At 38.7% G+C, this 15,383-nt stretch overlaps 1 protein-coding gene across 1 annotated transcript in view; it reads right to left on the bottom strand.

Annotated features, from left to right (window-relative positions):
* Window positions 1-4,519: 4,519 nt before the first annotated feature.
* The window catches only part of hspb1 (heat shock protein, alpha-crystallin-related, 1), a 12,508-nt gene continuing 1,644 nt past the window's right edge, over window positions 4,520-15,383 (bottom strand). Inside the window, exons 2-3 of the mRNA XM_036580527.1 lie at window positions 11,564-11,627; window positions 4,520-6,442 (exon numbers count right to left, since the gene is read on the bottom strand). Coding sequence (XP_036436420.1) covers window positions 6,274-6,442; window positions 11,564-11,627 — 233 coding nt within the window. The 3' untranslated portion in view covers window positions 4,520-6,273. The remainder of the gene's footprint in view (window positions 6,443-11,563; window positions 11,628-15,383) is intronic.

The raw sequence follows: 15,383 nt of genomic DNA on the forward strand, positions 1-15,383 counted from the left end.
GATGACATCACTGTCATCCCACCAAGCCCCCTAATTGTGATTGGCCCTGATCACCATGTTGTTTGTTCTGAACCTCCCCCTGACTATGATTGGTCCTAATCCTCACATCATTTGTTCTGAGACCTCCCCATGATTGTGATTGGTCCACTGCACAAAACAGGCTTCTAGTGGTGCTCAGATACACACTAAGTTATTTTTAAGTATACTTACAACATTGTGTTCAGTTTAATACACAAAATATTAACATACTACAGGGTTTGGTGGAAGTAATGTTGCTGTGCCAAAATCTGTCATAAGCTGTGATCTTGTTGGGCCATTTTGGAGCTCCTGCCGAATTGTAAAAAAGTCTTTTTTTGTTTTTATTAACTGTTCTTCTTTTGTACTTCTTTGTAAACTCTCAAGTGGTGCAACCATCTAAGTGTTAGCCTTACTATCAGAACATCGCAAATTGCTAGCCAAAGCAGGCTTTTGTAAGCAGACATAATAGAATTTTCAATAGAATTGAGAACTGTCAAATGACGTTGTGTTAGCGGCAGTTTGAAAAAATACTGTGGCTGACTTTGTGTGTCTTGGAGGAAGCAGAGACTGGGTAGCATCATGTGACTGGGGGAGACCTAGCTAGTGAGTGGAATTGGCTATGACTAAATCTCATATATGAGTGCTGCTTTGTTCACTGTCCTTATATTTAAGTTCCAGCTGGATCTTGTTAGCCAGCTAGGGCTTAATTTATCATCCACTGTTGCTGTGACCGAAATGGATCCCTGTTTGCATTTTAGGGTATTATTTTGTGCGTCTGGCATTTTTCTATGAGTATCTAAATCATAATCCAGCGTAGATCACTAAATCAGCTGCTTGTATGTTGATATGCGTTGCGAGTCGTCTATTACTAAGACAAAGGGATGCTAATTAACATTAATGGTGGCCACTAAGCCACTGAAGATGAAACTTACCAGACTCTCTTCACTATTTGGAGAAACACCATAATAATAATAATAATAAAACAGCTGAAGACCTGCTCATCACAGCAAAACACTGGCTGGTTGCTGAAGGTTACTGCAGTGATGGACAATTATGAGTTGTCTGTCTTAGTCAGGTTTTGTACTTTTTCCCCTGGTCCTCATCCTCTGTGCTTTTCAGAATGTTACAACCATGATGATGCACGGGAACGAGATCTTAATGCATTGCCATGACTTAGCAAGTCGTGGGAACGAGACAGTTAAGTTGGGGCCACACATTTTTTTTTATTTACTGGGGATGTTGCCGGCAGGGCTCCGTAGGTTTGTTCTTGCAGCTGGTTTTGAAGCATTGATGCAATGCGATGGTAGTACATTTCAGAATTTCTGAATTATTGATTTATGAGTTTTTACTGTGATTTAGTAAATTAAATAGTTCACCTATTCACCCCTACACAGCACAGTACTAATGAGAGAGTTGGGATCCATTTTGGTCACAGCCCATGTTTTCAAATTTTCCCAGCAGTGAGCATCCCCTCCCTTTTCACTATGCATTGCACTGTGGGACAGCAGCTGTCTATCTGTTAATCTTTTATTAGCACTTTCTTTTTTTTCTTACATACTTTCTTGTAGTTATAAAGAGTTTTTGTAGCTATCCTTTATTTTGTTTATTTCATCATTTGAGCCCTCACATATACGTATATGACTTTTTTTTGCAAAAATCACGGCATGTTATTGTTTGATGCCCTGTATTTACAATAAAGGGGTCACTAAAATGTAAATAAAGCATAGTTTGACTTATTAAAGTAAAAGGTTGTACAAAATAAAATAGAAAAAACAAAATAACCGATAACCCAAAAAAGGGTAGAATTAAAATGTAGGGATTTTTGTTGGAGGTGCTCAATTTTTTTAATCATAATTACTTTTTAAAATCTATTTAATGCTTTTGTACCCTTTTATTTACACTGTTTTTGTTTTATTTCCAGACTCTTTGAAGCGCTTTGAGCTGCATTGTTACGTATGAAAGGTGCTTAATATAAGTCATTAGAAAGTCGTACTGTGGCAGATGTGAAAAGCGAGTTACATTCTGTGAAACCTTCACTTTAAACCCTGAATAATCGTGAACAGTCACATAGGTATGGTGGACAAGAATGCCCAAGCAGATTGTGGTACATTCTGACAGTTACATAAGGTTGACAGGGTATCAGTGTAGTACATAAGTGAGGCCTCTATTCTCAGAAATAAAATAGAAAACTCAAAGCCTCTCAGATCATGTATTCATGTCTTTTTTTAACCGATCCACTACTGAAATTGTCCTGCTCCCGTACAACTCTATTACGCTGCCATTCGTTTTTGGTAAAATGCCCAGAAAAGTAGGCCGTACCACCTTCCATTCAGACAGCACTTTGCTTTTAGTGCGTTTGCTCGCTCTTGTTCTGCCTACAGTCCTCCAAGCACTCTCTCTCTCTCTCTCTCTCTCTCTTTCTCTCTCTCTCTCTCTCTCTTTCTCTCTCTCTCTCTGAAAAGCCAGCTGTCAGACTGAGTCTGGGACTATAGCTCTGCATCATTTCTCAGAATGATGCTGTAATTGTGCAGCCCTTTATAACAGGCAGGGGAGCAGTAAACTAAGTAATCAAAGCTGTTATGGCAATACAAGGATGACAGGGTATTACTTTCAAGCCTACATACAATGATAAAAGTTCTACTTCTATGGAAGCACAAATAATGTGTGAAAGAATTGATTGTGCGCATTCTGTATACATTCTGAAGAGGATACAGAATGTGTTTGTGTGTGGCCTCCTCCCTACAATGCATAATTCAGTGGAAATCATTTTCAAAGCTTTGAAATGTCCATTACTTATTAAATAAATGCCCTCTTGCTCGTCCTCTCTACATTAAGACACTTGCTTTAGCCTCCCTGTATGAGGCCAGATCTATGGAACACTGGTTACTGATGCCTCTGCACAATATAACTCCCTAATTTACTTAATAACGATGTTGTGTGTTCTGACCACTTTACTGGAAACACCTCCCCTGTAGCTCCACTTTGCTGGTGTACAATTAGATGCAAAGTTTGTTTCAGCCATCTTCTAGGTCTTTGCCAGTGGTCAGTTTCGGTTACAGGTACTGTTACTACCCAAGTTTAGGTGCAGTCTGTACACCTATATGGGCCAATTCACTGAATCAGTTCAAACTGTGGTCTCACAAACTATTAAAAGAAAACAATAAGTGCTCAGATATTGTGGTGTTCCACCACTGGCTGCACTGCGGAAGGTGTTTGCAGGTGTGGCCATGGAAAGGGCTGTACGAAGAGGCTCATTGGAGATGAGCACTCCACATAAAAAGTGGCTGTTATTAGTGTTGGTGTGCCATATTGTGGGTTATTTAGTTGGGTCACGTGTTTATCATAGAGTAGAATGGCATGGCTTTAGGTGATCTTTCCAGCTATTCTGGTGATTAGCTAGTGGCTTTTTTGCTGTTTCTTTAATGGAAAGCTCTCATTTAAACAGAAATCATGGCCTTACCTGACTCTTCTTCTGAACAATGCCACATAAGGATTATGTTATAAACTGTTTAAACCAAAGGTATCATTAGATATTGTAATAAGCTAAATATATACAAAACATGTTATAGTATACTATCTATTGGGAGGTGGAATTCCCAAACTCTGTGAAAACAGTTTTTTTTTTTTGCATTTTTCAATGTTTTTCTAAACCCTTTTGAAGTCGAACATTTTAGATTTATCAAGAGGTTAATTTTTAAAGAAAAACATGCTGTCCCACATTTTCATGTCACTACTGAAACACAAAGAGTTTTAGTCTGTGGGTTGAGCCTTATTTTAGCCACACCCCTGCCTCTTAGAGCAGGAAGTGAGACTGCATCCCTGTCCCGTGTGGCCACATGGTGAGCAGTTAGATCCCATTGTTCTGAAGTATGTGTGTACCAAAGTCTCAAAATCAACCAGTTCAGTAGAATGATCCATAGGGTCAAACTCCAAGGTGGATGGACCACATAAAGTGGACTGTGAGTGGAAATGCAAGATATATGCCCTCTTGCTCATCCTTTCTACATTAAGACACTTGCTTTAGCCTCCCTGTATGGCCCTTTAAGAGACTGGCTGTTAATATCCATATTATCGTGTTCAAAACATTAAATAATGTCACTGAAATTCTGCATGTTTATATATTACGGATGGTGTTGAATTCACATCTATGGAACACTGGAAACTGATGCATCTACACAATATAACTGCGCAGATCCTAATTTACTTAATAACTGTGCTGTAAAATATTGACTATTCTGACCACTTTATTAGAAACACCCCCCCTGTAGCTCCACTTTGCTGGTGTACAATTAGATGCACAGTTTGTTTTAGCCATCTTCTCTGCCTTTTCCAGTGGTCAGTTTCGGTTACAGGTATTGTTACTACCCAAGTTTAGGTATAAGGTAGATGGACCACATAAAGTGGACTGTGAGTGGAAATGCAAGATATATGTTTCTAATAACACATTATAAAGTAGTCTAATGTAAATGACAAGTCAGAATGAATGAACTTGCAACGTTTGACGTTAAAAAGTTTATTGAAAAGTTCATAGAGCTCTCACAAAAGCTAGCATTAAAGAAATTGCTATCCTTTAAACAAATCTACCTAAAAGGACATCATAAGCAAGAACAAACCGGAAAAACAGGCTCTAAGATGAGCTTCTGGAAGCAATGACGACTTCACTGTCTGATCCAAAATGATTTTGTGCTGTCATATACAGCTTTACATGGATGCTAACAGGCCTTAACTCCTCAAGCAGTGGACTATATGTGAAATGAGCAGTCATTTTTGATTGACCCCAGGAGAGAATAAATTGCTGTAGTCTTTTCATATGGTGGAGGGAAGGAAATAACCTCTTTATGAGGTGAGCGGTGTCAAGGCTGTTTCAGTGTAGCGCTGGCTAATCGCTAATGTGTTTGTGTGTGCAGTGTGAGAGAAACAAAGATAAAGAGACACCCCAAGCTCACTGCTTTGCAAAGGCACTGTGTGCATGCTCCATTATTCAGATGAAGTACGTGATTACCACAGAACCGACATATGGTGATGCAGATACATTTACATAGCCAGATTCAGTTCATTACCAAGAGCAGAGATAAGGATCACACATACGTTCACTGTGTGATGAGGGAATGGATAGCATTGTGGGGATGGGCAAGAAGAAAGTCTAAATTAAAGGAATACTTAAGTGAAAAATCGGCTTTACGCAATTTTCCTCTTACCCCAGATCAGCCAAGACATGTTTGGTGTCCAGATATTGCTTTTTTAATGTACCACTGGAGCACTGTGGCTACCGTTGCTGACAAACACTAGAAATCAATAGTCCCCCAAATCTTTTCTGTAAAAGCGTACCCCTTAAGTTCTCTTAACAGGCTCAGACCACATCCAGCTCTCCATTAAGGTCGTGGAGACTTATCAATGTGGTTTATGACAAATTACATTCACCTCTTCTGTTGTTTCCTCACCTGCTACATAAATTGCTATGTGAAAATTTTGATTATTTTCACAGTTCACATTAGGTTATACTGTGTCCTAAACCACATAGACAAGTCTATGCAATCTTAACGAAGTCCTGGACACAGTTTGAGCAAAGTTTTTGGCATGTATTTACAGAAAACGTTTGGGTGACTATTGACTTGTAGTGTTTGTTAGCTACATAAGTCTTGTAGCTCCAAAGCTAAACTGAAAAAGCCAAACCAGACATGTCTTAGCTGATCCACTACATATGGAGTAAGTAAAAAAAAACGTTCTTTTATAGCTGTCTACCTCCATATACACCTCGGCAAATGTCCTCCAGAGCTTGCATTAGACAGGCGGAGACTAGAGCATGCAGTGGCTACGCATAAGAATATCAGAGCATTCGCTACTGTCTTATACTTAAAGGAATACTTCAGTTTTTCACCCTAATCTCTATCTGCTGAACCCATAGGATATGACTGATTATCACAGCCAGACCTTCAACACAATTTCCTGTAGAGAACAGAAACCTGAAATGCTCTAAATACATTCACAATAGAGGGCTAAAGAACCTGCCCATTGACTTCTGTTGCAAGTCTGTTTCAAGCCAGTGTTTTTTCTGTTCTTTTCTAAGTACAGAAAAGTCTGTGGTAATCAAACATACGCTACAAATGCACCAAACAGACATTAGAAGTATTCCTTTAAGGAGCCAAGTCCAAGCGTCAGTGTATGTGTACCTTTCTACTGAACACAGAAAAATTGCTTGTGTGTGCATCTCATCTATCTAAAAGTGGTGCTTGAGATATTTCTCATTCTACTCCATCACTTGGCATCGCCCGGCTTCTTGGCGACGCTACTGGCGCTTGTGTTTACGGGGATGGTGATCTCAGAGGACTGGATGGCGGGTTTGGGCAGGGGCGCCTCCACGGTCAGGACGCCCTCTGGGGACAGAGAGGAGATGATCTTCTCCGCATCAGCACCAGGGGGCAGCCTGAAGAAGAGAACAAAGGGTCTGTTAGGCCAGTGTAATACAGGAGCTGTTATACAGGTTCTGTGCAGGTACATTTTTTGTTCAACAAGGTACAAACAATATAAATGTACCCTCAAAGGTACAACAGCGATTTTAAAGTCCAGTTGTGTACTTTAAATACGTTTTTCCCAGTGGAAAAGTACATATTTGTACCTTTTCATAACCTAATGTTTTAAAACAGAACAATAGAATAAAAAGCCTGGAGACGAGACGGGGTGTGTGGAGTCAGTACAACTTAGAAAATATCATTTCGATGGATTATGGTGCAGTTATGTTCCTGACTAAAGGTACTGAGACGTACCCTTGAGGGTACCACCCCAGTGCCAGGTTTGAACCTTTGTTTCTGTGTTTTTAATTGAAAACAACACAAAAAAACATTGTATTTTAATATTTTACCTCATCAACTTTGTAAATTTATTTGTAAATATAAGCTAAATCCAAACTTGATGCCTGCAGTACTTTCCCAAAATGTTGGGACAGCACTGGGAAGTTTGTTGAGTGATCCATATGCAAATAGGTGAATATTAAACGATTCGTAATAAAGTGAATAAGAGTGAAGTGAATAATAATAATAATAAAGTGATGCTATCATGATTGAGCATAAAAACATTCGTGAAAGCCTAAGTTGTTTATGAGCAAGGATGGGTTGAGTTGTGCTACTTTGTGAAAAATTGCATGAACGAACAGTTTAAGAACAATGTTACTCAATGCACGATTGAAAGGAATGTAGGGTTTTCACCATCAACAGATTTTAACATTATAATAACATTCCGAAAACCAACACTGAATGACCACTGACCTTCAGACAGCACTACATTATAAAACTGATGTAATGAATATAACCACATTGGCTTGGGAATACTTCACAAAACCTTCTCTGGGCTAAAGCTGATCTGAAATCAACTGAAGCAAAGTGGAAATGTGTGCTGTGGTCTGACGAGTCCACCTTTCAGATGAAAAATAAAAAGACAAAAAGGACCATCCCGATAGTTACCAGAGGACAAAAGCCAGGGTCTATCATGGTTTGGGGATGTGTTACTGGGTGACTTGCACATCTGTGAAGGTACCATTAGTGCTGAGGGGGACATGTGCATTTTGGAGCAACATATTCTGCCATCTAGATGACGTCTTCTTCAGGGACCACCCTATGTTTGTTTCAGCAAGACAATGCCAAGCCAATTCCGCTTTCACAGCTACGACTATTGATATCCTCAGTTCCCAAATGATTATTGAACGTTATTAAAAGATGATGTAACACAGTGGCAAACATGCCCTGTCCTAAGTTTTTGGAACATTTTACAGGCATAAAATTGAGAATAGTATAAATATTCAATAATAATATAATATACTTAGTTGAAATTAGTTGCTATTACTAGTAGGGGTGTGAATATTTGAGCAGTGGATTGATTCAGCATTATTTTGTATACTTTGTGATCGATGGAGTTTCATGAGGAAGAATTATATATAACAATGCATAGTGACATCACTTCTAGCTAACTCATTTTGAACCTTACCCAGATAGCTGAGCAGTCTGCTAGTTGGGTAAGGGGATCTTGGCTGTTATAAAGTTATGTTAGCTATCTAGTCCACAAACCACTATGGTGACAGCCTGTTTTTGTTGGGGTCATTACTGTTTTGCTATACTATTTAAATATAATTACAAAATTACATGGTTAATTGCATAGTGAGCTATGTGAGGACATTGATATTCGATTTACATTCTGTATCAACAGCCTCGAGCCTACACTACTAACTTTTTCTAATAGTTTGATGTCAACAAATGTCAAAAATGGTAAGGATTTTTTTTTTTCATATAACAATACATTTTCATTAAATTTAAATCATAATAAAACAACTTTCTACTCATGATTTATAGTTTTAGATTTAAAGTTATAATCAATCTGCACTTTCAACAGAATTTCCCTGTTTTAAAGCAGAGGTGTCAAACTCAACCAGTAAAAGGACCATATTGAAAAATGTCATCAAATCTGTGGGCCAGAGAAAAAGATGTTTTTATTTCATTTTTAATTAATGTTGTGCTGTAACCCGAACTGGCCATTGTTTATTCAAAATATGCAAAAACGTCAACAGTAAAATACAGACACTTGTAGTAGACCTTGAAATGTTACATGGACACTTAAAATATTGAAAATCTAAATGTTCCCAGGTGCTCAGTCTTTTAAATCTACCTATCTGATTAAACTAGACACCTGGCATCCTTTTTTTTTTTGCTGCAAGTTCATTAAGACTTGGGCTCAGTTTCTGAGCTGCTGATCTAATGTAAAGTGTTTATATTGGTTGACCTGTAGCTGAAAGGCATTTTGGTGACATGACTAGTGTGGAAGTGCATAGAGTTGTGTAGAACAGAGGTGTAACTGCTGTCGCATAGATTGTTGTTGGGTAGGAGAGTCGGAGCACATTACGTTGCAGTGCATGCTGGGCACTGTAGTGCAGTGCATTGTGAAACAGGCTAATATTAATAGAAAACTGTAATACTTTAGCAGGCTGGATACGATGGCCCTTCACACGAGTTTTAAAGAGTGAGCCAGAAATGATTAAAATGGAATTACACTATGCCTTTGTTAGCGCTGACAGTAATGTACTTAGCACACTGTGCTGCACTCTGCCTTTAGCCAATAGCGCTTGTGTTTTGTATGTATGACGCAGAAGTGGAGGGGAAGTCAGTGAGAAAATGGAATGGAACTGGGGGGCAGATTTGAGCAATCAGCTAAAAGTGAAACCCTCAGTGAGCTGAACTGAGCGTGGACCATAGGGCTTCAGGGCTGGGCATGAGAAATGCTGCATGAGGCAATATTGAGCCTGAGGAGATGGTATTGATCTCATCTGTCTAATAGAACATTGTGCTGATGTGCTCTAATGGAACTGCAGCGATGCTGCTGGAGTCTCATTTTATTCAACATAATTAGATGCACCTTTAGGCAGGGGTCAGGCATAATTTGGTTAGAAAACAATAAGGGTAACTGTGGCCTTCTCTAATGGCACTGTACCCATTTGCCATTGAAATGAAATCACATAGCAATGAACAGTCTGCTCCACAATTCTTAGGAAAGAGGCTTCCTCTTGGTGGCGACAAAGCTCAGCGATGGGCTTGCATTTGTCTGAGAGAGTAGCGAGAGAGAGAGAGAGAGAAAGACAAAGGAAGCAGCTGAGGGAAAGGCCCCACTCAGACAGACGGGATATGATCTGAGGCAGAAGAGAGAGAAACGAAGGAAAGGAGGAGAGAGAGGGGGAATATTCTGCTTGGCTCACTCGTCTTGCTCTGCTGTGAACCTGTCTATGCATTTCTGGAGATTTGCAGGCCTGGGACTCAGATAAGAGAGAATAGAGAACAGAGCTGTGTGCTGGTGGAGGGGAGAGAGGGGCAAAGGGCTTCTGGAATGTTCTGCTGGTGTGAATAGAGGCTTAGCTGCCAGGCTGCGTTATTGAGTCACAGGCCAGGGAATCAAAATACGCCAAATATTCAATGAGTACAAATCGAGGCGACTGAAGAACAGCAGCAATGAAGTTAGTCTTTGTCAGAATCACAGAAAATATTTCACGTCAAGTTTTAAAAAACTATCCTTTTTCTGAACTATAAAAATTACAATGTTTACTAAAACTTTGCAGTTGTTTTTTTACTATCAGGATTTTTTTTTCTCTTTTCTATCTAGGTAGATACGTCCAAGCGAGCTCTCCCATTGGTTGGGACTTCAGGAGCTGTACTGAAGGCCTAACAAGTGAGATTAACCCATAACATAATTTGTAACTGTCAGAGGAATCAACCACTCATTAGTTTACAATCACCTTTGTGAGACAAAATGTTACTCTAGACCTTCTGGAAGTTCTAGATACGTCAGTGACTGTGAGTATGAGTGGTAGCCTGACCAGTGCCTTTTAGCCAGTTGTTAGAAATAAAAAACAGCAGCAGCTGTGTGACTCTTTACTGAAAGTCTCTGTAAAACTGCTACATACAAAGTAAAATATATGCTGTCTTATACAAGCTTCAGATGTCTACGTTTAATATAGAACGGACAAAAAATGGGCACTGACAGATTAGCGTTATCGTAGCAGTGTTTTTCCTTGTTTTTAACATTTGTATCCCAGACTGAAGGTCTAGCTCTAATAGTCACGGTTCACAACTGAATTTTCTGCCAGCTGCATTGCCAGGACACTATATGAAATGTATGTGTATAACAAACAAACAAATAAATAAACTTACTTATTTACTGAAAAATATACCACAATTGAAGTTGTTGTAAACAAATCTGTCATTTTTGTCTCATTACTATTACTGTTAATTTAATAACTTTCTTTCTTTCTTTCTTTATTTATTTATTTATTGTATATAATTAATAATTATACTGATAGTTTAGTTGGTTTTTATTTTTATTTTTGCTGAATTTAAGTTCTTGGCTTTGTACAATAGCAATTTATAACACTAACTATAATAGCAGAAACCTCATAGAGTTGTGTGGGAAAAAAACACCCTCTTTGACCTGAATTTTATCATAATTTCCATAATACATCCAATGCAGTGCATTCAGCAAAATGTGGTAACAAGTAAATTAACAAGTTTTATTCAACCTAAATAAATACTTTGAATGAACGATTCTTTCAATCAGTGCGTTTATTTGAGTTGAATAAAACCAGTTCAGTTGCTTGTTACTACATGAAGTCATTTTTTAAGTTGATGAGCCATTTTTAACAGTGTAGATGTAACTCTGTAATTTATATGTACTGTATTTGGCCGACACTCTTATCCAGAGCGACTTACAATTTGATCTCCATTTTACAGAAGTAGGCGAATGCAGTGTTAGGAGTCTTACCCAAGGACTCTTATACCTATAGCATAGTGTGCTTGCCTAGGTGGCAGTGGTGTTACCCATTATGTGATTCTAACCCTGAGTATCCTATTTGAGATATTTTCAATTTTAGGTTATTTCTGTCTTTAGACATTTTGGCTGAACAAAAAGTTACTGTTTTATAGTCTATGATATTCTTTCCTCTTTCCTGCTTATTTATACTACATAGTGTAAGTGCAGACAGTAGTGTAGTATTATAGTGCTCTGACTGTGTACTTACGTGTACTTCCTGGTGAAGGATCTGGACACAAAGCCATGCTCGTCCCTCCTCTCCTCGTGTTTTCCTGCAGGGAGAAATCACAAACCAGTTTGTTTTGGTAAAATGCACCTCGGACTTGTTTTTCAACCCCTACGTGTTTACTTCTTTCTTTTTGTGGTAGCGATCCATGCTGTGTCACAGTGCTGGACGACATGAGTTCTGGCTAAATGTAGAAGGATGCACTGAAATAGCCCTTTTAAGGACACTTGGCCTGCACGTTTCATTCCAAAGCACAAAAAGTACTGACTGAGGATTAAGTGGGATCTTGTGAACTTTAGAATATATGTGTAGTTTCACTGGCCACCTGCCAGAGGTGAGTATTCACTAGTTACTTTTACTCAGTTATTGCTCAGGTTTTGACAGATTCTATTTTCAGGTCCTAATTCTCTTCATTCCCTTGTGTCACTTTGACTGTGTTGCTGCTGCTGCTCACTTTTGAGCTTTATTATTTAGAACAAAATGATTCAAAAAGAGAAGAATAGAGCTTAACAAGCTTCAGTCTCCATGCTGATAGATGCTGCATGTACTAAAAGTTACACTGAAGTTCTGTGGAACAGTACAGTATTGAAAAACAGAGGAAAAGATAGTTAAAACGAATACACGAATGCTCAAACGACATTAAAGTTGTGGTCACACTTTATTTGGATGGTCCTGTATAGATGGTCTACAGATACTTAAATCATTAACAAACTTTCTGGTGATAATCAGTTGATTATCATTGTTAGGTTTAGGCTTAGGAGTAGGTGTAGATTTTGCCTTGGGGTTAGATTTAGGGTTAGGGATGGATTTAATAAAATCGTTCACACTGAACTTCAAGTTTTGTTGCATTTACTGGCAATTTAGTTGAATGTTACAGACAGACTGAGCATTTACGAAACAACTACAGTGGACCATCCAAATAAAGTGTTACCAAAGTTGCTTACAAATTCCTTAATCTCCAAGACCTTAAGATTTGGGGATTTTTTGGTCTGATACTCAGGTTGTTTCTACTTGGCTACTTTTCATTCTATTCAACTAATGCCTCTTCACTAAAGTAACAGAACCTTTACTTGAGCTTTACTTGGGTTTAGGCCTCTCTGTCCACCTTTGCTACTCTGTGTGACAACTAGCACCTCCATGTCCTCTGCCCTTGGTCACTATTTGGCCTGACAAAAGTGACCTCCATTCTTTTTATATCCCTGCTTGACCCTTCATCTCAAAACCAACCTGGCAACCCAGTGCTATGGCAGACTGTTTTGACAACGACTCTGATAATCACAGGAAACCATAAGCCCAGCTATTCTCCCAAAAGGCTTAAGACACCAGCAGAGTGTTCTCATCAAACCTTCACTCCAAGGGTCATCATAGGGACAAACTGGGCATAGTGACTCATGATCACGACTATTTTTAATGGTCAAGGACATCATGAAGATCATTAAAAAAGGCTATAATGGTTCTGTTATACAAGCCAGCCATAATGTTCGGCAGCATCTGAGGTTAATTTCATTGAAGGCTTGTTTGTGTCTTCATGGCACGTTTACTGGCAAAATCAGTGCTTTAACAAACTGGGTTCTTACAAAGTCTCAGAAAGTGCATCTGCCAAGTTAACTCCCAGCTGTGGTTAAGATAATGGTGTTACGTAAGTCAAGACCTTTGAGGGAAGGGGGGCGTGGGCCTCTTCACTCTGCAATTTCATCTCGCCTTCCTTTTTCCTGGAACTACTTTAATATCAAATTCAGATGGAAGTCTCATCGCTTTCTGGATTGTGACGCTGTGTATTACGAGTAAATAAAACAAAGTTGAGGTTTACTTAATGAATAATGAGGGGAAGTGTAAACACGTTCGCGTCCTCAATGCTGGAGCTCATACTGCAGATGTAAACTGAAAAAACAGTGCTTTGAATTTTCCCGATTCAAATGCACTTGAATAAAACATATATCATCACCACAGTTGCTGTCTGTAGACAATAATTGTACAGTTATATGTTCTGTTCGTGTGTAACTAGTGCACACATTCAGGAACTTTAAATTATTTCTGTTTTTTTTCCAGTGCACATGCTGTAGTGGTGTGACTTGTGCTCTGGGCTGGGTAACAGCTCAGGAATTCGGGGAGCTGTAACATCCACTGTTCCAAACAGCTCCCACAAAAGGCCTAATCTGGGCGGCTCAGTTCCTGCAGCACAACACCCGTTGTGTTATCAGCTGCTCCAACTCGTCTATCTGATACAGCATCTACGTTTTGAAGCCCAGAGAGGATCAGTTAGAGTTGTTAGTTTACATACTGCTCACTGTGTCCTTGTGTCCCTGTGTTATGAAGCTTTTAGAGGCATTAAACTCTTCATTAAAGCCAAAGTCTTCGTAAAACAGTGTCTCAGACACCAGGCAGTGTATTCATAACCATTTCATATCATAACTTTCTGTGAGGGAGCTTTTAGAGGCATTAAACTCTTCAGACATCTGGTTCCTATCACCACCACTGTGAACAATTCTGACTCTGTAACTTTCTCTAGTATGATATATTTCACATGAAAAGGCTCTCAGTGACTTCTTTGTAATTTAATTATACAGAACATTTGATCAGTGATTCCTATCCTGGCCAAAGTGCAAACTTATTATTCAGTTATTAATCTGAAAACTTACTTGGTTACTACTATGAAACTAATATGGAAGTTCTATAATTATGATAGTGAGGAATTGAAGTATGGACTCAGCTTAAGGGATTAGAATCAGGTTTTGTCTGTTATAGCCAAGTATATACAATTACAGTATGAGGGGAGCAGATCCAAGAATTCTCATCAGTCTTCCTTGCAGTCAGTTTATACTGTACTCTATTTTCCTAAACAACAACTTGTGACTGTTTCAGCAGCTAGACATATCACAGTACTCTTTTAAGTATGGTCGCAAAATATCACAAACTATTAAGCATCTTGTCCATTTTACCATCTTGGCTGTAAATATGTCTCAGTGTGTGCTAATGTACTAGCATAGGCTAAGAAATATAATATAAACAACAACGAAGACTTACTTTGCTCTGCTTTAAGCTTTAGCTCAGCTGTAGACGCTTTTCTCACATCTCCAGCAGGAAACTTTTCCGCAAAGGTAGAAAAGTTTCTTATAAAATGTCTTTCCCAAATTCAACTTTTTATGAGGCTGAAGTCGCTTCTCATTCACCAACTTCTTGTTCGAATTTTTCTATTCCACCTTAAATGGTGCCTAAAGTACCAGAATCTATAGTGGATCAATTCAGCTATACAAGAAGATCAATTCAGCTTCGTGACTCTTTAGTGTTTGACAGTTTCTCGTTGCAGATTAAAAGTATCAGGAAACCAGCTGGAGTGTTTATAAATGCAAATAAGTCCATTCAACTCCAAATGAACTATGTTGTCTTAAATCTTTCTCTTTGCCTTTTTGTTAGCTACTAGCTGCGTGCCAACCTTCAGGGTTAAAAGTTGGTGAATTAGCAGTTGTATGCTATTCATTCCAGCATTTAAGGCCATTTATTGTTAAAACTGTGTTGAACGATCAGCAGAGCTTTATTTTACTACAAAGGAGGATTATTTTATTTTTACCTCAAAATCTAATTCTGCTGTGGAGCCACAGGGCAGTAAAAGAGCTGCATGTTGCCGACCCCTGGTATAACCTGTATTAGGTCTGTCATGATCATCAAATTTTAGCTGATAATTAATTGCCACACAAGTAATTGCAATCAACAGTTTAATTGTCTTTTTTTGTTCATTGTATGCAACTATTAACATACAAGCTCAAGGTGAAATTGGCTCCTTAGCTACCTTAGTTTGCTTCCT

The sequence above is a fragment of the Colossoma macropomum genome, unplaced genomic scaffold (assembly GCF_904425465.1).
Source record: "Colossoma macropomum unplaced genomic scaffold, Colossoma_macropomum, whole genome shotgun sequence".
NCBI classification, from domain to species: Eukaryota; Metazoa; Chordata; class Actinopteri; order Characiformes; family Serrasalmidae; genus Colossoma; species Colossoma macropomum.